The sequence below is a fragment of the Microcaecilia unicolor genome, chromosome 7 (genome assembly GCF_901765095.1).
Source record: "Microcaecilia unicolor chromosome 7, aMicUni1.1, whole genome shotgun sequence".
Lineage (NCBI taxonomy): Eukaryota > Metazoa > Chordata > Amphibia > Gymnophiona > Siphonopidae > Microcaecilia > Microcaecilia unicolor.
This window is the reverse complement of record NC_044037.1, coordinates 226450432-226474516: the sequence shown is the minus strand read 5'-3', so window position 1 is coordinate 226474516 and position 24085 is coordinate 226450432. Positions and strand designations below refer to the sequence as shown.

General features: G+C 43.3%; 1 protein-coding gene across 5 annotated transcripts in view; it reads left to right on the top strand.

Moving 5' to 3' along the window:
- Positions 1 to 24085, top strand: part of PDK1 (pyruvate dehydrogenase kinase 1) — a 97001-nt gene that overhangs the window by 33857 nt on the left and 39059 nt on the right. For all 5 annotated transcript variants that reach the window (XR_003942878.1, XM_030210134.1, XM_030210136.1 and 2 more), the window contains exons 6-8: positions 4610 to 4687; positions 15126 to 15202; positions 22805 to 22903. Coding sequence is in view for 4 of the 5 variants with exons in the window: in XM_030210134.1 (XP_030065994.1) it covers positions 4610 to 4687; positions 15126 to 15202; positions 22805 to 22903 (254 nt within the window). In the remaining variant the exon portion in view is untranslated. The remainder of the gene's footprint in view (positions 1 to 4609; positions 4688 to 15125; positions 15203 to 22804; positions 22904 to 24085) is intronic.

The window sequence follows — 24085 nt, the reverse complement described above, 5'->3', positions numbered from 1 at the left end:
GGAAGTAGGAGACTGGGCTAGATGGACCATTGGTCTGACCCAGTATGCCGATTCTTATGTGGTGTGCATCGAACAGGGCCTCATTGGAATTGGTTTTGGAATTGGCAACCATTTTATTGTAAAAAGCTAGAAGTATGAATCGGGGACTATAATCAAACAGTGGCTCAAAAAGTATAAGCAATCATCAGACATCAGGGCTGCCAGTAATTCTGGTCTGATGATTGCGTTTTGGATCCTTCCTCTTGAAATATGATTCATGATTTTTGGAACATTTGATTAATCAACAATGTTCTTCAAAATATTCATCTCAGAGGAGATGAAATAGCACCCTTACGAACCTCACGCAGACACAACTCGATACTGTGGTTCAACGAAGAACTGAAAAAATTAAAACACAATCCAGGAAATTGGAGCATGCGTGGAAAAAAATAAAAGACGTACATACACTCAACGCTTGGAAACAATTACAAAGGAAATACAAATACGCAATAAGACAAACCAAAAGGATATACTACAAAACTAAAATAAGGCCAGATTACAAAGACACGAAGAAATTATACCATCTCGTGAACAAACTACTAGACACAACACCAATCACCACAACCAATGCTGACATGCCATCTGAAGACAATCTTGCTACACACTTCAATGAAAAAATTGTAAACCTACGCAAAACGCTACCTCAGGACAACATGGACATCGAAAACTTCATCAATGAACTGGACCCATCCCCTGGTGAATACCCAGCGGACCGAATCTGATCAAATTTCGCTCTCCTCACCACCGATATAGTTACCCAGGCGATCAAGAGGTACTCCAACAGTCACTGTCAACTGGACACCTGCCCCAGCTACCTAATAAAATCTGCCCCCCCCCACCGCTTCATAACAGACCTCACATCCCGCTTAAACTTCATGCTTCAACAAAGTACCTTCCCTAAAGAAAAAGGCAACATCCTACTCACCCCAATACTAAAAAACGCCAAGAAAAAAAGCAAATGACATTACCAACTACCGTCCAGTAGCATCTATCCCACTGGTAGTCAAATTAATGTAAGGCTTGGTAACCAAACAACTAAATGATTTACATAGACAAATTCACAATACTAAACAAATCACAATCAGGATTCCGTCCCCAACAAAGTACAGAAACAGTATTACTCGCTCTCTTAACTAAATTCAAGCAGGAAATAACAATAGGTAAAAGTATACTTCTCCTACAATTTGACATGTCCAGTGCATTCGACATGGTCAATCATAATATATTACTAAGACTCCTAGATTACTTCGGAATCAGCGGAAATACACTTAAATGGATCAAGGGCTTCCTATCCACAAGAACATATCAAGTGAAAGCTAGCACAAACGTATCATCACCTTGGAAACCTGACTGCGGAGTACCGCAAGGATCACCACTATCACTGATCCTTTTCAACCTCATGATGACCCCTCTAGCCAAGTCCTTATCCATACAAGGCCTTAACCCATTCATAAATGCTGATGATGTCACAATATGTATCCCCTTCAAACACGATCTGGCAGAAATCACCAATGAAATCAAACTCGGTCTGAACATCATGGACTCATGGGCAAACGCATTCCAATTAAAACTTAGAAAAAAACACACTGTCTCGTCATCTCATCTCATCCCAACACAACACATACAAGCCCACAAACATAAACACCCCAGGTTATACCCTTCCTATCGCAGATAGCCTAAAAATTCTCGGAGTAATAATGGACCGGAACCTACTACTACTTAACATTTCTATAGCGCTGCTAGGGTTACGCAGCACTGTACAATTTAACATAAAAGGACAGGCCCTGCTCTCTCACTAGAGAACCAATCAAAATCTACCATAAAGAAAATGTTTCACTCGATGTGGAAACTTAAACGTGTGAAACCATTCTTCCCGAGGGAAATATTCCGCAACTTGATACAATCAATGGTACTGAGAGCCATGTAGACTACTGCAATGGAATCTACACGGGCTGCAAAGAACAAATTATAAAAAAAACTTCAGACCGCTCAAAACACAGCAGCCAGGCTTATATTTGGAAAAACACGTTTTGAAAACGCCAAAGCCCTCCGAGAAAAACTGCACTGACTCCCAATCAAAGAACTTATTGCTTTTAAAATCTGCACCCTGGTTCATAAAATTATCTATGGCAAAGCCCCGGGATACATGACGGACCTCATAGACCTGCCATCCAGAAACGCAACAAGATCAGCACGAACATACCTAAATCTTCACTATGCAAGCAGCAAAGGACTCAAATACAAATCAACGTATGCATCCAGCTTTTCCTATTTAAGCGCACAACTATGGAATGCACTGCCAAAGATAGTAAAAACAACGTACGACCACCTAAATTAACGGAAAGAACTAAAAACAAACCTATTCAGAAAGGCATATCCCACCGACCCAACATAAAAGCCTAACCACCTGCAACACAACAAAACCAAAAATCGTAATAGACACACCACAACTTCCCTCTTCCTCCTTAAGTTCCCTAACATACCTACCTTACATGAACCTATTCTACTTCAATAACATCTATATTTGTTCATTCCGGAACTGGCAAACGCCACTACGGTACTATGTAAGCCACATTGAGCCTGCAATAGGTGGGGAAAATGTGGGATACAAACGTAACAAATAATAAATTTCAAACAGAATTCCGTAGGAGTCAACGGAGCCTACAATCAGGCCAGGATTACTGATTTTTGGAACATTTGATTAAACTATCCTGGCATGCTAGCACCCCCTGCCTGAAAAGACAGATATTGATAACTGTCACATTGTGGAATTTTCAACAGAATTGAGTTTTCTTCTTTTTCACTCTGAAGTAGTAGTACTACTACTACTAAACATTTCTAAAGCGCTACTAGGGTTACGCAGCGCTGTACAATTTAACATGGAAGGACAGTCCCTGCTCAAGGAGCTTACAATCTAAAAGACAGGTGTACAATCTAAAGACAATCTAAACAATCTAAAGACAAGTGTAGAGTCCGTCTGATAGGGCATACTATATTTCACGAAAGGTTAGGTGCTGAAAGCAGCATTGAAGAGGTGAGTTTTAAGCAGAGATTTGAAGATGGGTAGGGAGGGGGCTTGGCATAGGGGTTGAGGAAGATTGTTCCAAGCATAGGGTGAGGTAAGGCAGAATGAGCGGAGCCTGGAGGAGGTGTTGATTACTTTGTTAGGGCTGTATGGTGCAGTGATTGAATTTAGTGATTGCTAGGTGATTTTATGGTCACATGGTATCATGGACACTATGTTCTGAACACTATTCTCACATTAAATGTTTATGTAATATTTAGTTGTTTTGTAGAGACTGCAGTGTTTTTTTTTTTAATTACTGATGAACCATTTTACTTCAGACCAAAAAATAAACAGAGTACGTCTGGCTCTTTCCCTCCGCTAAAGAAGAGGTTCCTTGGGAGCTATGTATATACCCTAAAGGTGTTGCAGGGCCTGCACATTTTGAGTTCTGAGTTATTTCAGCAAGCAATGTAAAGAGAAAATTCGAGGGTTCTAGTGCTAGGCTAGTGCCTTTAGGCTCCGCCTCAAGGCCTGTTAGCTGTAATTGATTTCTCTGCAAGGAAGGAACCCCAAGTTGACCTTGGCAGTGTTTTGAATGTTAGAACACATTGCTGGCTGGGTCATCTATTGAGCCAGCATAGCGGAGGTTGCCGCGTCAGGAGGTGATAATGTCTCGGGTTATTCAGGAGAGAGGAGATGATGACTCGGGTTATGACCTGCTGCTGGTAGCTCTTGGATAAACCATGAATGACAGTAGTCTGTAGGAAGGAGCCCCTATTACTGGGTGCTTATAAGCCTCTTCTAAACTCTTTCTCCCCCCCACCCGGTGCATTTTCATCTGAAACCGAAACATAATACTGTACCCTTATAGCACTTCACCCACTGAACAGGATCAGCTCAACTCCCTCTGTCCCACTGAACAGTTGCAGCTTTAACGCCTTCTCCCTCCAGCTTACCCTAGTCCCTTATGGTCTAGTGGTGTAGTCAGGGCAAGATTGATCCTCAGTCAGTCCTCCAATGCCGTCTCTGCTGTCAAAATGGCTGCTATGAAACTGCTGCTAGAGGTTGTGGCAGCCATTTTGGCAGTGGAGATGGCCGAAATGGAGCGACTATTTTTGGTCGCAGATTTGTTTTCAGCTGGAACTGAAAAAAAGCGAGTTTGGTCACTCTCTATGATACTGTGGAGACAAAGGCAGCACCAGACCATGATAAGAAGAATGAGTTGGCTTTGAGCTTTTTACTTCATCTCTATTTGCTGGCAGGGGTGACATAAGCACTTGTCTGGAAGACTAAAGTTAAGGAAATGAACAGGTATTTTTTTATTTTTATTTTTTTGTTACATTTGTACCCCGCGCTTTCCCACTCATAGCAGGCTCAATGCGGCTTACAGGTAACTGTTTTTAATCGTATGTGTATACACACTGTATTTCCTGCTTTTATACTTGATCATGGAGTACTTTGTATTGCCTATAAGAGCCTAAGTATGATATATTTTTTTGACTTAAAGTATAATTTAGCAATAACTTGTGACATAGGTTTTTTTTAAATCTTTGTTTGCTCTAGATGGCTATGAAAATGCAAGGAGACTTTGTGATTTGTACTACTTGTGCTCCCCAGAATTAGAACTTACAGAGGTTAATGGTAAGTGTTTTAATGTTGGACTCTCAGCAGTGAAAATGAAACATTAGAAAGCAAAGGGTAAATATATATTGTGTTAGTGCTTTTCAAGATACCAAAATCATCTAGAGGGAAGTTCAGTTTTTATTCAGAAGCATGGAATTAGGGCTCATACATGAAGTGCCACAGCCACGATTCTGTACATTATATAATTGAAAATTAAATCATTTTGCACTTTTTTTTTTTGTAGGAAGTTTTCATAAATTTACAGTGCATGATCATGTGACCTGTGGAGTCATGTGACTTATCTTTGTATACTCATGGCTGTTATGAAAAAGGAGGCTTTTTTCATCTGTTATCCCCTTCCCATATACTGTTGGGATTCTGTGCCCTAAACAATCTTCCAATCGAGAAAAAAAAAAAACCCAAGAGATCCAAATGCTGCAGGCCAATTTTATTTAAAAAACAAACAAACCCAAAACAACCTCCAGGGGTTAAAGAAGTTATACATATAGTTGAATTCAACTATATTTATAACTTCTTTACCCCATTAGGGACTTGTTTTAAGTTTTACATTAAGAGCTGGATACCCCTACAAGCATAACCTTTTATAACTGCTTTAGGTGACCATCTAGGTGATTTGCCTGTCCAACTTGCACTTTAAAATTCTGCCCCTGAAGCAGGCACTAGGTACCAAAACATGTTGGGCTGATGGACTAGTACAGGTGTTTGGACTTGATATTTCTACTTATTGTAAGGTTGTTTTGGACTATTCAAAGGATTTTAACAAATAACTACTGGTTCATCATTGCTGCTTTGTGATAAGTTTCAAAAGACGTAATTGTCTGCTATCATAATTACAATATGAAGAAGGTGGTTATGGCAACAGTGTGAAAACAGTATTCACTGTCCTGGGAAACATGACATTATCTTTGCCAACATCTCCCCATCATGCTGCGCAGGATGTGCAAACTGAGAGACCTAAAACATTGGAGTAGAGTAAATCAGATACCGCTGGTCCTTTCCCTTCGGATTATGGATCTGTTAATGGGAAACATCTTAGGGTGACGAGGCAGTCGTACAAGCATTAGGCTGCTTGGGGTGGTGGGAAGCAGAGGAAACTGCTTCGGAATTGTTACTCAAGCTTGCTTCCACACCTAATTGGCAGCGCGTTACTTCAGGAAGAGGTAGACTCTGATCACACCAGACAGCACCTAGCAAGGATCACCACTTTCTTAAATGACTTTAATTTTTGGCAAGTGTCAATCTTATAAATTGGACTTGCCAGTCTGAGTTTGTACTTGGGGTACATCAGGGAACTCTGTGTACTGGTGCTCTGCACTTAAGTTTACTCCTCTTTTTTTTATTCACTGAATGTGGTAAAAATTTTTGCAGTTTTGCTTTGTCTAAAGGTATCCTAGCAAGTGGAGTTCTGGTACGAGTTTCAGTCTTTGGATGTTTATGGTATATTTTAAACATTAAGTACTATTGAATGTTCTCCAGTCAATTATGTGGAGGAGTGGCCTAGTGGTTAGGGTGGTGGACTTTGGTCCTGGGGAACTGAGGAACTGAGTTCGATTCCCGGCACAGGCAGCTCCTTGTGATTCTGGGCAAGTCACTTAACCCTCCATTGCCTGCCGCATTGAGCCTGCCATGAGTAGGAAAGCGCGGGGTACAAATTTAACAAAAAAAAAAAAATTACAGAGAATCGAGTGATTTCGCTGAGTTATGAGGGCCTTCCTCTGTACCTGATTCATTTGCAGTGAGGCATGGGGATCTTGTTGGTTTGAGGGGTGGTGGGGGAAGAAAGTTTGAGTTTTCAGGGAAGAGGGAGGATATTGAGGATAGGATTACCGTGTTCTGCCTTATAGACGTGTCCTTTTAAAAGGAGAAGCTTAATTTGTGAAGCTTCTAGATTAGAAGCCACTATTTGCTTAATACAACAGACTCATTCTCATAAGCAGGATGAGAAACTACAAACCTCCTAGGGCATTCCCAATTGCAAATTTGCTTCTCACCCTTTAAAGATAGCTGGGATGGGTATAATTTCATGAAGAATCCAAGCCATGATAATTGACCAAGCCCCTGATCTTCTTGCACTACATATTGAAATAGCCGGCTCTTTGTTTAATTATTGTCTGTATATGCCCCTAATGACCATCAGCAGGAATTTTAATGCTAACCTAGAACAGCTACTTCTGCAAATGAGGGTGGGTCACTGGATTGTAGGAGAGGATTTTTAATGTCACTTTGTTTCCCCATTGGATAATTCTGCTAAGGTTAGATACTATAGGACAGGAGTGTACTGAAATCCTTTTTGACCCATTTGGGCTTTGGGAGGATACATGGCGATTCCTGCATCCTCGGACAACTCAATATTCATTCTAATTCTCATGACTGATATTTGAGAATAAATTATACTTTTTTGACAAGTTATTGAGGGCTGCAGTTCAGCAGTCAGATTCTTATGGGTCCGATCCTTATGGTCAGATCATTCTCCTGTGTGGGTGACCTTTTCTGTTAGCACTGAGATCGATCCCTCAAATTTTGGAAACTTAATTACATTTTGCTAGATAACTAAGAAGTCATGATAAAAGCTTCAGAAGGTCATATCAGAATATTTTACACACAATATTCCAAGAGACTTTACTTTTATTTTTACTTTATCCATTTATATTCTGCAGTTGCAATTAGATCTAGAAACAATGTATTTTCAAAACAGAATGGTCTTACTCGATTTGCGACATACCAGCAAAAGCACAAGGAGCCTTCAAGAGTGGGGACATTGACTCAGTGTTTTATTAATCAGACCAGACACGGTCCATGTTTTGGTGAAGCTGCCTGCATCAGGGGTCTAAACATGAAATATTACAAATTAACAAAATATTGCCTATGTTTACTAAGGCGCGCTATGGGTACGTTAGCGTTTTTAACGCCCGTAAATGGTTTACGCGCCCATAGAAATGTATAGGTGCGTTAGCATTTAACGCACCTTAAATTTAAGGGCGCGTTAGAAATGCTAACGCACCTTAGTAAACATACTCCTATATGTAAATTTAATGTTCATAAATACAGGAGTTACAAACACGTAAAAGGGTACAACCAAACTTGTCAGTTTACTTAATGCTAATATGAGCATAAAAAATATGTATGTATATAAAATACATAAAAAACAATAAGAAAAAACTAAAAATTGCTGAGAGTGGATGTGCATTTAAGGACAAATGGAATCTGCATGTGAACTTGTACCTTGCAATGGTCACAAAATCCAAGATTGTCAGTTGTTGTAGAATGTTAAATCTAATAGTGAAAGGAAACATGCCAAATCTAGTTAATAAAAAGGTGAATGAGAAAATAATAAAAAATTAAGTAGATTTGGCATTTTTTTTCTTTTTCAATTAGATTTAACATTCTGCACTGATAATCTTGGATTTTATGTTGCAAGTTCTAAATCATTTCAGTTTGGGCCCCAACTTGAGTAATGGATTAAAGCTGTTGTCATCTCCCACAGTAAACATTTGAGTGAATGGAGGTTATTCCAATGCATTTGGCCTATATAGGGGTACTCGCCAAGGGTGCCCATTGTTGCCTAGTAGTAGAACCCCTGGCAGCCAGAACTTGCATAGTGTAGCAGATTTCAGGGCATTTGATTAGCAGGTGAAAAATTCAAAATAACATTATTTGCTGCTGATATTCTATTGACATTGGGTGACTTGCTGTTCAAGAGTTGCAAATTTATGGTTCCCTCATGGGATTGAAAATTAATGCCTTAAAGTCAGAATTGTTGAAGTTAACTTTAGATCAGGCTAAGTTTCAGACATTAAATCTGTGTCCTCTTTTGGATGGGCAAAAACCCATATACAGTACTTGGGAATAAAAATAGCAATGACTCTATCCCCTATGAATTAAACTATGGCAATCTGTTACTAGAAATATTGATGCTGGATTCAAATGGATGGAAAATTCTTTGGTGGTCATAAATGGAAAGAAGTGTTAGGTTTTAGCAACTATTGGAAAATGTGCAGAGAAATGGACAGAAGTCGATGACCCCATGTTTACAAGCTGAGGAGACTGTGAGGATTACTTACCTGTAACAGGTGTTCTCTGAGGACAGTAGGCGCATATTCTTACATGTGGGTGACATTGAGGGGCATTTTCGAAAGTGACGTCCAAGTTGCGATGTGGACGTCCTTGCAAAATGGAGAAATCCCGGGGCGGGGAAACCCGTATTTTCGAAATAAGATGGACGTCCATCTTTCTTTTTGAAAATACAGTCAGATGTCCAAATCCTTAAATTTGGACGTCCCTAGATTTGGTCGTCCTTAGACATGGACGTTTGTGACTTTCGGAGATTTTTGAAACCAAAGATGTCTATTTCAAAAACGTCCTAATGCAAGCCATTTGGGTGTGGGAGGAGGCAGCATTTGTAGTGCACTGGTCCCCCTGACATGCCAGGACACCAACCGGGCACCCTAGGGGGCACTGCAGTAGACGTCATAAAATGCTCCCCCAAAACCCACTACCCACAACTGTACACCACTTATGGGTGAAGGGCACCTAGATGTGGGTACAGTGGGTTTTGGGGGGCTCGCTGTTTCCTCCACAAATGTAACAGGTAGAGGGGGTATGGGCCTGGGTCCGCCTGTCTGAAGTGCACTGCAGTACCCACTAAAACTGCTCCTGGGACCTGCATGCGCTGTCATGGATCCGAGTATGACATCTGAGGCTGGCACGACATATTTTTAAAGATGTTTTTTGAGGGTGGGAGGGGGTTAGTGACCACTGGGGGGCAGTAAGGAGAGGTCACCCCAATTCTCTCCGGTGGTCATTTCAGGCACCTTTTTGTGCCTCAATCGTAAGAAAAATAGGTCTGGGTAAAAACGTCCAAGTGTTCATTAGGGACATCCTTGTTTTTTTTCGATTATGGGTCGAGAACGTCCAAGTGTGATGCATGCCTAAGTCCCGCCTCCGCTATGCTTAAGTCCTGCCCCCTTGAACTTTGGCCGTCCATGCAATGGAGTGCAGTTGGAGACGTCCTAAATCAGGTTTTGATTATACCGATTTGGATGTCCCTGGGAGAAGGACGTCCATCTTACAATTAATGTCGAAAGATGGACGTCCTCTTTCGAAAATGAGCCCAATAGTAATCCATGGAGCCTGGTGTGGGCACTGCCAAGTGCACTGTCACTTTAAATCTTTGAGGCAGTGCCCCCCCACCTGATGCTCAAGAGCGGGACCAGCAATATAGTGCTAAAGCTAAGAAGTCAACTCCAACGGGAAGCAGGAGGGATGTGCGGGAGGGCAACTCCAAGGGGTGGTGGGAGGTATGTACAAGCCTGCTGTCTTTGGAGAATGCCTGCTACGGGTAAGTAATTTAATTTAGCTTTCTCTGAGGACAAGCAGGTGTAATATTCTCAGATGTGGGACTCGTTAGCTACCAGGCTCATCATATATAAATTAAGTAGGTAGTGAATCTGGGTGAGGGAGGGGGGTAGGGCTGGACGACGAGTTTGTCTTTTAAGCTATAAAAAGATTCTGCAGGACTGCTTGTCCAAACCAGCTATCCCACCTAGACTGCTGCTCTAGACAGTAGTGAGCAGTGAAGGTTTGGCTGGAAGACCATGTAGCCGCCTTGCAAATTTCTTTAATGAAGGCAGAGTAGAAATGGGCTACTGAAGCCACAGTGGTTCTTACATTATAAACAGTGGGGTCAACCCAGCCTGGGTATACATGTAGGAGAGACTCAGCCAGCCAAGTAGATGCAGTAAGTTTGGTGATGGGAATCCCTAATCTGTTAGGGTCGAAGGATAAAAAAAAAAAAGCTGGGCTGACTTCTATGAGGTTTTGTACCCTCCAGATAATACACCAGAGCATGCTTGCAGTCTGTTATATAGTGCTGCTTCTGTAGGATGAGATTGTGGCTTAGGGAAGAAGACAGTAAGTACAGTATGGACGGATTCAGGTGGAACTCTACACCACTTTAGGGAGGAATTTGGGGGTGGATTCAGAGCACAACTCTGTCATTGTAGAACCTGGTGTAAGGTGGGTCCGCCACAAGGGCTTGGAGTTCGCTGACTCTTCTGGCAGAAGTGAGAGCCATTAAGAACACTAGCTTAAATGTTAGGAACTTCAGAGAACAGGAATGAAATGGTTCAAATGGAGGTGTCATGAGAACTGTTAGGATGACATTGAGATCCCACATCACCGGAGGTGGTTTGATGGGTTTGGTATGAAATAAACCTTTCATGACTCCAACTATGAAGGGATGAATGGAAACTGGCTTATTAACTTTAGCGCTAATGGTACTTGAGTGTACTTTGAATTAGTTTTGAGGCCAGAATTTGAAAGATGGAGGAAGTACTCCATAAGGGTAAGAAGGGAGCATCTAGCAGGGTCAAGAGCTCTGGCTGCAACCAGACAAGTGTCTTTTATTACTACTACTAATCATGACGTATTCAGTGCTGTACACATTATATGCAGGTACTTTCTCTGTTCCTAGTGAGCTCACAAATTTGTTTTTTGTATCTGGGCAATGGAGGGTTAAGTGACTTGCCCAGGGTCACAAGGAGCTGCAGTGCACTAACATTTAGGCTATATTTCTGTGTAGAAGGTTTCCTAGAGGCTAGGAGTATCCTAGAGACTACTTCGGGACGGTTTAAGGAACAAAAGCCATCGGGGCTAGAGAGAGGGTCTGAATGGAGGAGGGACCCCTCGTTCTGTTAGGGTTGGAAAAGAACCTCAATAGTTCTCTGGATGATAACTCTAGGAGGAGAGAACCAAATCTGATGTGGCCAGTAGGGAGCAATTAGAATCATAGTCCTGCAGTCTTGAAGCAGTTTGAGAAGAGCTCTTCCTAAGAGAGGTAATGGGGGGGGGGGGGGGGAGCATATAGCAGATCCGTTCCCCAGTTGAGCAAGAAAGCAGCTGGAGCTGTACAGTTGGGAGCATAGATCTATGGGACTAAAACGATTACCTCACCTCAAGAAAAGGGGAGCCATGTCTGTCTCAATAGCAGATTATGGACTTTCCCTCCAGGAACTTGTCTAAAGTTTTTTTAAACCCAGATAGCTAACCGCTGTTACCACATCCTCTGGCAAAAAGTTCCAGAGCTTAACTATTCATTTACTGAAAAAATATTTCCCCCTTTTTGTCTTAAAAGTATTTCCATGTAACTTCCTTGAGTGTCCCCTAGTCTTTGTACTTTTGGAACAAGTAAAAAATTGATTTACTTCTACTTGTTGTACACCATGCAGGATTTCTAGACCTAAATCATATCTCCCCTCATATGTAACTATTGGTGCCTAATTGAGCCCTGAAGTGTGTGTAACTTAAAATATTCTATAAGTTGTATTTCAGAGACGCTCCCATTACACTACTATATTCCACTCGCATGCCAAGTGATTTTTGACACGCATGTTATAGAATAGTACATAGCAGTTGTGTATCATTGCCAATTACTGGCGCCAGTCAAGCACATAAGTGCTACTATTCTGTATACAGTATGTATAATAAACAGTACTGTACATACATTTATCAGATGTCAAGCTTCTTTGGGTCACAACGGTTAAGTGCACGCTCCAGTTAACTGCATGTATTTTTTTGGTCCCAGACCCTTGCACTTAAGTGGATTGCACTGTATATAACACCATCAATAATACCTTAGTTTCTGATTCAAATGTTCAGAACAACGGTTTAGTCCCTCGCCCTTTATTCAGAGTCTGTCAGTTTTATTTACCAAGGTGGTAGTGGTAAGCTTGTCCCTGCTGTTAGGTCAAATTAATGTAGAGGCGTGGCAGTGTGGCCTAGGTTCTTCTTCTCCTTTGATTGCAAGTGCACCCTCACCCAGTCCCCATAAATCTCACTTCCCTGGCTGAAGACTTCTTGGGCTGTGACTGCCGGACTGGCTTACAGAAGTATAGCACTTGGCTCTGCTGCTGTTGCCTGGAACCTCCTAAGGCTCTTCAGGCACCCTGTCACTTCTCTCAGAGCCCCTTGTGCCGTTTGCACCCTGGAGGTCTTGTAGGATCCTCCTAGCCGCTCACACCCCGGAGGTCTTCATTCTTGTAGGGCCCCTAGTGCCGATTGCACCCTGGAGGCCTTTCCTTCACTGGTCCACTCTTCAAGAGGAGCTTCTGAGCTTTCTTCCTGCTAGGGTTCAGGATTACCAGGCCTTAACAGGGTTCTGCAAGAGGGCTACTTCTTGCTCTTTCCCAGCCTTAGGCACCAACAGTGCCCTCACAAGCCCAGAACTGCTCTCAAAAGCTTCTCTGCTTTGAGCCTGCTCCCAAGGGCTGCTGCCACTTCTACCCTGAGCTGCTCTGAAAGGCTTTCTAGCCTTGAGCCCGTCTCCCAAGGGTCTCCAGTTTTCTTAACTTCAGAGAAGCCTCTGAATGTACTTTCTCAAGGATTCAGAATTACTAGCCTTAATCAAGGCTCTGTAATTGACAGTTTCAGGGTTTCTCCACTAGAGGGCCGGACGCCATCCCATCCAGAATCGCACTGCTGATTCAGCATAAGACAAGCCATTTCCAAGAACAAACTATTTGCCTCCCCCCTAAACTTATGAGGAGCAGGTGTTGATTTCACTTAATCTGTTTTTCCCATACAGTGTGTGTGCATGGTCAGCCCCACAAACTTTATTTGAGTGAATTGATACCCCTCAAAGTGTAGAATGCTCCCATCATCTTGTCTGCTTACCCCTATTAGCATGTAGGCAGCTGAAGGGTTCATCCTCCCCCTCCTGTGAACTGTGCCAAAGTTCAATCAGTTAACCTTCTTGTGTAGCTCTTCTAAGGCAAGCAAACTGACAGTTCACCTTTAGACGGAATAAACTGTGTTTGTAAAACCACTTTATCTAGATTCTGTTTCTCTTTTCTCATCACCTCACCTCACAGAGGGGGTTTCGCTTATATTTTTACTGAAGGCATGCGTGCTAGAAGGTGAAGTAGTGCATTTGAAAAAATTAAGAGCTATGTGTAATGTATGTCCTGTCAGTCATAGGCAGCAGAATATAGTGGGCAACAGGGGCTATGGCCCAGCCAATATTTTGCCCAACACTAGCTGCTGGAGATTGGTTTGTTTGGCTCCTCCAGTAATAAAGATGTTCTATTGCTCCTGCTATCAGTATTATACCCCTGCACAGTTTTGTGTTGTGTGATCCAAGTTTTAATAGACTACAATGAGGCATATTTTCAAAGCACTTAGCCTTCCAAAGTTCCATAGGTTTCTATGGAACTTTGGAAGGCTAAGTGCTTTGAAAATATGCCTCTATGTGTCTCATATGTATTTCTAGCCCACCTACAAATAATTGGTTACAAAAATACATACACAATAACAAAAATCACAAAACAATAAAACAATTCAGCATATAATTCCTGAACCAATTTCTCCTGCTAGCAGAAAGATGCTGTTGTTTAATTTCATGGTAAAAATGCACGTACAAACATATGCCTTCAGTTGTCTTTTTAAATTGTGAAAAATCAACAAGCGGCCTTAAATGTCCAGGTAAGCCACTCCAAAGGACCTGCAATAGAAAATGCTGCTTCCTTAGTTAATACCAAATACCACTTTCACAAAGAGTGTAAAGAAAGTCAGAAAATCCCTTCTGGTCTTAATCTCCTAGATGGATGATAAATGGAGCCCAAGCCATAGACTGCTTTGTGAACAAGTTAATTTGAATCTGTTTTCATAGTAAACAGTAAGCCAGTGGAGATCCTACAAAGTAGGGGTAACATGACCCCAACGATTTATGGGAGTTGCATCTTTAAAAAGGTATTGTCTACAGATTGGCCTTTGTGTATTTACAGTACCAATAACATATTTTTGCTTTGTCATAGGCAAAAAACCTCCTAACACTGACATCTACGTGCTGTTCTTGGATAATTATGGCAAATTTATTTAGCAATGTAAAAAGCTTTACTTAATTTGGACTCAAGTCTGTTTCTCCCACAACAAGACCAGGACCGATGTTGGACAGTGTTTTGATTCCTGCGTCAGGGTCTCCGGGTCCAAATTGATAACGCTATATTGGAGCATAGCAAGGGCAGGAAGCAGACTCTCATGACTGGGCAAAGTACACTGAATGTACAGAAATGCAATGAGGTTTTTTTTGGTCTTGGCATCACCATCAGCTGTTAGTCATGTGACCTTGCTGTGATTACAGTTGGTAAATGCTGCCAGTTTTGTTTTTGTAACTTTAACTTTTGATCCTTATATTTGTTGATTAAGAAAAACATAAAATACTGAGTTGAGCTTGAGATTCCCATTTTTTTTAAACTCGAAGTTTTCATATTTTAGTCTTGAGTTTTCTGTAGTGATCAGTGATAATTGTTTTGGAAAGTGCTGCTCCTGACATGAGAGTTTGTCTTTTACAGGTATGTTGGGATAAGATTTGAAAGTGTAATGTGTTCAGATCTGTTAATAGCCTATGAATACTTTTGTCTATATTTTTTTTGTTTTCTAGCAAAATCAGCAGGACAGTCAATACAAGTGGTATATGTACCATCCCATCTATATCACATGGCTTTTGAGCTTTTCAAGGTTTGTGTATTGCAAATATAGATCTTCATTCTTAATTCAGTTGATATAGACAAATTCAGACTGTAATGACAACTCTTAACTTCTTTAACCTAAGTTCTACTATACCCTAAAAGTTCAGAATGGTTGGTCCCTTTCATCACTGCCTGTCTATTAGCGAGAATAAAATTAGTAAAAAGAGGCTGAAATCTTCTTGCAGATCGACAATAAAACAGAAAAGTGGTTTATTGGAACAACTACTTGACGTGGCCACGTTTCGCCCACAGGCTGCGTCAGGAGTAACACTACAAGAACATACAATGATAAATCATAAATATCAATTAATGAGAAGTAATCATTAAAAATTAAAAATGTACAAACTGTGATTACACTAATAAACTTGTAGACTGGTGAATAAAATACAGAACAGGTATGAGAAATATATGCTTGCAATGTATGTATATGTGCATAGGGGAAGGTAAAACAGGTGAACAGGCATTAATACTTTATACATCAGTGAACATGAATAGGTGATAATAGCTTCTCCGAAGACAAGCAGGCTGCTTGTTCTTACATGTGGGTCGACATCCGCGTCGGCCCGGGAATCGGCAATTTTGCAAGCAAAATATTAAAGTTTTGCCAGAGTCTTCTGGCGTGCGAGCACCACGCATGTGCAGCTGTCTTCCCACCTGTCGCGTGAGCATTCCCGCTCAGTTATTTTTGTATCCATGGTGAGGTGCGGTCGAGTTTTTCCCCGCTGCTCGCAGGCCTGGGAAAGAGTTGTCTGATTGTCTTTATTTTTTTGTAGTAAAATTTACAGTTAAAAAAACTCCCGTAGTTTTCTTATTTTTTTGCCCCTTTTTAAGTTTCCTTTGTTTTTCAACCGGCCGCTCGATCAGTTTGCGCCCTTCTTTTCGTGCCCTTTTTTCTTTTAACAGGGACAATCGCGTCTTTTGATTTTGCCAAAGCCGTTTTTTCTTCCATGTCATCAAACACGCCCAGCGGCTTCAAACGTTGTACTCGGTGCAACCAGACTATCTCAGGTACAGATACCCATGCTTGGCGTATCCAGTGCCTTGGGCCCGACCACAGGCCAGCCGCTTATAGTCTGTGTCTTTGCATGAAGAAACAGACCCAAGCGTCTCGAGAGGCCCAACGAGAGAAGCTTTTTGGGGCTCAGTCCAGTCCTTCGACGTCGAATTGACATCGGTACCGAGGTTGGTGACACCGAGGGACGCATCGACGTCGGGAGCGAAGGTAATGGCTGCGGAACAACCAACTCGTGCTGGGAGCAGTGAGGCATCGAGTGGGTCTCCACCTGTCTCGAGGCCTCTTGTTATGTAGGCCCCCTGGGACCGACCTTTGGACCCGGCCCCGAGGAAACGTGAGGATTCCACGTCTTCATCGGTACTGAAGAGTCTCGATGACAGGCATCGAGCAAAGGCGAAGAAGCACCGTCATCGTTCTTCTTAGACACACGGTGCCGGGAGCTCCGGGGCATCGAGGGATTCCGCACACGAGAAGCGTCTCTATTCAGGAGGTGCCGATGCGTCGGTCTTGCAGCCCGGTACCTGCTCCCGAGCCTCAACAGTTTCTGCCACCGGCTCCTATGCCGACCCCGCAGCCTTGTCCAATGGTGGCTCTCGACGAGCGCATCAGGGCCCTGCTTCCAGAGCTTCTGGAAGGGTTACTGTGCCAGTCTGCTTCGGTGTCGGGGTTGCTTGCGCCTTCCGTACTGTTGGCTACAGCGGTTTCTGGCCCTTTGCCTGTAGTGAGGTCCCTGATCTTGATGCCACCTGCGGTATCGGTGTCGGCTGCCACCCAGGTCGACTCTCCCTCAATGTCGGTGGAGAAAGCATCACTGGAGTCTAGGCAGGTGTCGACTTCTTGGCACCGCCATAGAGGACATTCCTCGGTGTCAAGGCAGGCTCAGTTTCGGACTGCTCTGAGAGATGTCTTGTCCGATACTGAAGATGAGCGTTCGTGGGAGGAAGAGGAGGATCCCAGGTACTTTTCTTCTGATGAGTCCTGTGGGATTCCTTCTGAACCTTCCCCTCCACTAGAAAGGAGACCGTCTCCACTGAAGAGTCTATCCTTTACCTCCTTTGTCCAGGAAATGGCTGCGGCTATTCCCTTCCCTATGGAGATTGAGGATGAGCCCAGGGCTGAGATGCTCGAAGTCCTGGATTATCCTTCTCCACCTAGAGAGGCTGCAACGGCTCCTTTGCATAATGTACTGAAGGAAGTCCTTATGCGAAACTGGTTGTTTCTTCTGTCTAACCCTGTGATCCCGAAGAGAACTGAATCCCAATATCGGATCCACGGGGAACCTGGATTGATGAAGTCTCAGCTACCTCACAATTCCATGGTGGTGGACTCTGCTCTCAAAAGAGCCAAGAGTACTAGGGACTATGCCTCGGCGCCCCTAGGCAGAGAATCTAGAACCTTGGACTCTTTTGGGAGGAAGGCGTATCAGCCTGCTATGCTCACTGCCAAAATCCAGACATACCAGCTCTTCACGAGCATCCACTTGCGGAACTCGGTGAGGCAACTATCTAGCTTGGTTGATGCGCTCCCTCTGGAGCAGGCCAAGCCTTTTCGCCAGGTGGTCAGGCAGCAGAAGGCGTGTTGAAAATTCCTGGCCAGGGGTACTTTCGACACTTTTTTGATGTAGCATCCAGAATTGCTGCTCAAGGTATAGTGGTGCACAGACTCTCATGGCTGCGTGTTTCTGACCTGGATCATTCGGTCCAGCAGTGGATGGCGGATGTTCCTTGCCGGGGATAACCTTTTTGGTGAGAAAGTAGAGGATCTGGTTGACCAGCTCAAAAAGCACAATGATGCTATGGATTCTCTCTCACGCCGGGCGTCTTCTGCTACTACTTCCTCTTCCCTCCAAAAAAAACCTCCTAGATGAGGAGTGCTCCCTATTCCTGTGCTAGGCGTAAGTACACTCCTGCTTCTCGGCAGCCTGTCCAGGCTCAGCCCCAGCGCGCTCGTGTTTGTCAACAGTGTGCACCTAAGGCCTCTGCGGCTCCCCAGCAAAAGCAAGGGACGGGCTTTTGACTGGCTCCAGTTCAGCATTGCCTCAGAAAAAGTTTCTGTACCAGATGACTTGCTGGTCGGGGGGAGGTTGATATTTTTTCACCAAAGGTGGCCTCTCATAACCTCCGATCGGTGGGTTCTTCAAATAGTCCAGTCAGGATACACCCTCAATCTGGAATCCAGACCTCCAAATTGTCCACCGGGAGCTCATTCTTACAGTTCCCAGCACAAACTAGTACTTGCAGAGGAACTCTCCGCCCTTCTACAGGCCCAAGCGGTCGAACCCATTCCACCAGGGGAAGACGGGCTGGGATTCTATTCCAGGTACTTCCTTGTGCAAAAGAAAACAGGGGGGATGCGTCCCATCCTAGACGTAAGGGCCTTGAACAAATTTCTAGTCCGAGAAAAGTTCAGGATGGTTTCCCTGGGCACCCTTCTTCCCATGATTCAGGAAAACAATTGGCTATGCTCTCTGGACTTGCTTACACCCACATCTCGATACTCCCAGCTCACAGGAAGAATCTTCGATTTTGGCTAGGAACACAGCACTTTCTGTACCATGTACTGCCCTTTGGCCTGGCCTCTGTGCCCAGAGTGTTTACCAAATGCCTACCTGTAGTCGCAGCGTCGCTACGCAGACTGGGAGTGCATGTGTTTCCTTATCTCGATGTTTGGCTGGTGAAGAGCACCTCGAAGGAGGGTGCTCTGGAGTCTATGCGAATGACTATTCGGGTGCTAGAGCTACTGGGGCTCGTCATAAATTATCCCAAGTCCCATCTCACCCCAGTCCAAAAATTGGAATTCATTGGAGCCCTGTTGAACACTGACAACTTAAGCTTATCTTCCCGAGGCAAGGGCGGACAACCTTCTGTCCCTGGTGTCCATGGTTCGAGCGTCCCAGCAGGTCACGGCTTGGCAGATGTTGAGACTTCTCGGGCACATGGCCTCTACAGTTCATGTAACTCCCATGGCACGTCTACATATGAGATCAGCTCAATGGACCCTAGCGGGCAGTCTAGAGGATGTGATCCAACTGTCCACCAGCTTTCGGAATTCTCTTCAGTGATGGACGATTCGATCCAATTTGACCATGGGGCGCCCATTCCAAGTTCCTCAGCCACAAAAAGTGCTGATGACGGATGCATCTCTCCTGGGGTGGGGAGCTCATGTAGATGGGCTCCACACTCAGGGAGCCTGGTCCTTTCAGGAAAAAGATCTGCAGATGAACCTCCTGGAATTAAGAGCGATCTGGAATGCTCTAAAGGCTTTCAGAGATGGCTGTCCAACCAAGTCATCTTAATTCAGACAGACAATCATGTTGCCATGTACTACACCAACAAGCAGGGGGGCACCGGATCTCGACCTCTGTGTCAGGAAGCTTTCCAGATGTGGCTTTGGGCACGCCGTCACGGCATGTTTCTCCAAGCCACTTATCTGGCAGGTGTAAACAGCAGTCTGGCCGACAGACTGAGCAGGATAATGCAACCTCACGAGTGGTCACTGAACATGGGCGCAGTCCGCAAGATCTTCTGAGCATGGGGTACCCCTTCAGTGGATCTTTTTACCACTCAGATGAATCACAAGGTCTCTCGGTTCTGTTCCAATCTTCAGACCCACGACAGGCTAGCATCAAATGCCTTTCTCCTACACGGGGGGAGAGGCCTCCTGTATGCGTATCCTCCCATACCTCTAGTAGGGAAGACTTTGCTGAAACTCAAGCAAGACTGCGGAACCATGATCCTGATTGCACTTTCTGGCCACATTAGATCTGGTTCCCTCTTCTTCTGGAGTTGTTCTCCGAGGAACCGTGGAGATTTAAGTGTTTTCCAGCCCTCATCACTCAGAACGAGCGTTTTTTTTTTTCTACATCCCAACCTCCAGTCTCTGGCTCTCATGGCCTGGATGTTGAGAGCTTAGAATTCGCCTCCTTAGGTCTTTCAGAGGGTGTCTCCCGAGTCTTGCTTCTAGGAAAGATTCCACAAAAAGGTGTTACTCTTTTAAACGGAGGAGGTTTGCTGTCTGGTGTCACAGCAAGGCCCTAGATCCTCCTCCTTGTCCTACACAGATCCTGCTTGAATACCTTCTACACTTGTCAGAGTCTGGTCTCAAGACCAACTCCGTAAGAGTTCACCTTAGTGTGATTAGTGCTTATCACCACCGTGTAGAGGGTAAGCCTATCTCTGGACAGCCTTTAGTTGTTCGATTCATGAGAGGTTTGCTTTTGTCAAAGCCCCCTGTCACCCCGGTCACAAAAGATAGCTATCTTTTGACAGTTTTCACACAGACAGCGTCTGTTAGGATTGAACAAACGCTCAGTGGTGGCTGGCAATTTACTCAGACTGTCTGAACATTCCTGCTCATATATTGTGAAGACACACTTTGACCCCTGAGGCAGGCGGTTGTGCGCCGAAACAATGCCTGTGTCGGGTCTTTTTCACAATAAAGGAGTGCCATTGTCTCTTTCTTGAAGGCCCAGAGTTGCTTTTTCTTGTCTATATTGTATGCTTGTATGCTGTATTACCCTCTCTTTTGTGATTATGTAAACCTCCACCAGTGTCATGGGATCTCAACGTTGTTCTCACCCAGCTGATTAAAGCTCCTTTTGAGCCACTGAATTCCTGCCATCTGAAGTACTTGACCTGGAAGGTCATTTTCTTGATGGCAGTTACTTCAGCTCGTAGAGTCAGTGAGCTTCAGGCCTTGGTAGTGCATGCACCTTATATTAATTTTCATCACAACAGAGTAGTCCTCTGCATGCACCCTAAGTTCCTGCCAAAGGTGGTGTCAGAGTTCCATCTGAACCAGTCAGTTGTCTTGCCAGCATTCTTTCCCTGTCTTCATACCCGCCCTGGCGAAAGCAGTTTGCACACCTTGGACTGCAAGAGAGCATTGGCCTTTTACGTGGAGCGGTCAAAGCCCTTTAGACAGTCCGCCCAGTTGTTTGTTTCTTTTGATCCCAAGAGGAGGGGAGTCGCCATTGGAAAACGCACAATCTCCAATTGGCTAGCAGATTGCATTTCTTTCACTTATATGCCCAAGCTGGGTTGACTCTAGAGGGCCATGTCACGGTTCACAATGTCAGAGCCATGGCTGTGTCAGTGGCTCACTTAGTCAGCCTCCATTGAAGAGAGATTTGCAAGGCTGCAACGTGGTCATCAGTCCACACATTTACATCTCACTACTGCCTTCAGCAGGACACCCGACGCGACAGTCGGTTTGGGCAGTCAGTGCTGCAGAATCTGTTTGGAGTTTAGAATCCAACTCCAGCCCCCTAGACCCATATTTGTTCTGTTCCAGGCTGAACACTGTTAGCTGTTTATGGTTTCAGGTCAATCTATGTTATGTCCTCGCTGTTGCGAGGCCCAATTGACCAATGTTCATTATTTTGAGTGAGCCTGGGTGTTACGGATACCCCACATGTGAGAACAAGCAGCCTGCATGTCCTCGGAGAAAGCGAAGATACATACCTGTAGCAGGTATTCTCCGAGGACAGCAGGCTGATTGTTCTCACAGACCTGCCCACCTCCCCTTTGGAGTTGTTGTTTATTTGCTTTTTGATTAAACTGAGCTGGAACGCTCACGCGACGTGAGGGAAGACGGCCACGCATGCACGGTGTGCGCTGGCAAAACATTTTTTATATTTTGCTTGCAAAATTGTCGATTCCCGGGCCGACGCGGACGTTGACCCACATGTGAGAACAATCAGCCTGCTGTCCTCTGAGAACACCTGCTACAGGTAGGTATCTTCGCTTTATCCTACTATAAGACTGCATCACTATTCAGTGCCCAAGTACAATTGTACTTTAAATCAAGCAGGGCTCTGTACAAAAACAGGCATAGTTATCAATTACCCAAAAGGACGCCTACCTAAAAGGGGATACTGATACTATTCCCCTAATAGGTAAAAATAAATATCCAAAACACCTAGAATCACAAAACATATGGTGTAAAAGGGTTCAGCAAACAGTTTTGCAACAATCCAGAATTCACATAATGCTACTTATAGACCACACTTCTGTTCAAATGGCCAGCATTTCCACTCCACAGGCTCAAAGGTATGAATCTGTCATGCTCTGCCAAGCATGCAGCTTTATACCCCCCTTAACGGGTCAAAGGTCAAAAATGTATTAAATTGTTTTATTAAATTTTTTTTTAAAAAGGACTTTAGTAATAACAGTAAAACTAAAGTCTAAAATGCTATTTCCTGGTGGATAGTGAAATTATTTTAACTGTGGTTTGAGTACATACATGTACATAGTTTTGATCCATCCTATAAAACTAGAAAGGAGACCAAACTTGCAAAGGTCAGGCAAAACAGGCTAGGAAAACAATTGCATTACGACTAGAGCAGAAATTTTGTTAGCTTGTGTTAATCATATAATATTGAAGAGCCAAGACCTGGTTTAAATGAAATCAGTATGATCATGATCTATAAATAAGGACTTTGTTTTCTATTCTGAGTTGTAGAATCTTAGCCAAAACTTTTTAAAAAGTGGAATTTGTTCAATGTTAAATGTTTATACTACAAAAAGTCTAACTGTTGTTTCAATATATTGTCTCTGGTTCTTTTATATCTTAAAGAATGCAATGAGAGCTACTATGGAATTTCATGCTGACAAAGGCGTTTACCCTCCAATTCAAGTACTTGTTTCTTTGGGCAGTGAGGATTTAGCTGTTAAGGTAATCAATTTCCATTCATCATAGATAGTCTTAAGTGTTACCTCAAAATGTTCATGAAGTGTATATCTTCTTTCTTAGTTTAGGGAAGATTTCAGCAAGAGTTTAGACACTGTAACAGTGGATTCCCAAGCATTACAAAGTCTATAAGGAGCCATACATGGAGAGAAGATTTCTTGCTATCCAGCAGTTGCAAAGGTCAGCCAGCACAAACAAATATACCTAGTGAGTTGTGCAACAAAAAATTAGGAACCAATCTACCTGGAAAGATTTTATATTGACTATAAGATGAATGATGAATTGTTGTAAAGGTACACTTATAGTGGCAAATATAAGTGCTCCAAATTTCCATTAGAAACATCACTGAGGAAAGACTTTCTGAAACTCTAAAGCTAATATGACACTAAAATGTAAAGCCTTTTATATTGGTCCCTTAACAGGGTTTCTTCAAGACTAATTTGCCATGGACAAAACTCATTTCCCATGCACTAATTTGATTTGAGGGTAGCAGGTGACACAAGTACTAGAGAGTGCTACTTCTGCTGTGGTGCCAGCTCTTTTCTCCAATCTCTGCCTCATCCAGGTACAGTGTCCTCGCTGCCCACCTTCCATTCACTCTAACTTCGATTTATTAATGTAGATTGGATATACCAGCCTTTTGTTTTGAAACAAGCAGGTTACATGAACAGTTACATAATATCAATACACATCAGCAATACATTCAACACAATGACAGTAAAGTACAGTATAAAATGTAATAAAACTTGATGTCCTTACTGATCTTATGAAAACCTTGATATTACCAAAACCTAACTACCTAATCATTTAGTTAGTACATGTGCCTACAAACGCCACCACCACAATCCAAACATAATCTATCTATCCCACCCTTGCCACAGACGGCCCTTTTAAATATTGCTTTGATTTGTGTTCACAATTCCAGCCTCACCACTTATGCTGGGTGAGACCCTTTGCACTACAGGAAACTGTAGAATTCTGTCTGTTGCTGGATGATACCTGATGCAGACTATATGCTAAAACATAGTTCATGTCAAGTCTTTAATAAAGTTGCTTCCTTGATCCTACTTTGTAGCCTACTCCAGTCTTTTGCTGTGTTGTGAAATAAGACAAACAGAATGTTTAACGACTTGTCTCTGACAATACACAAATGAAAAAAAAAACCCT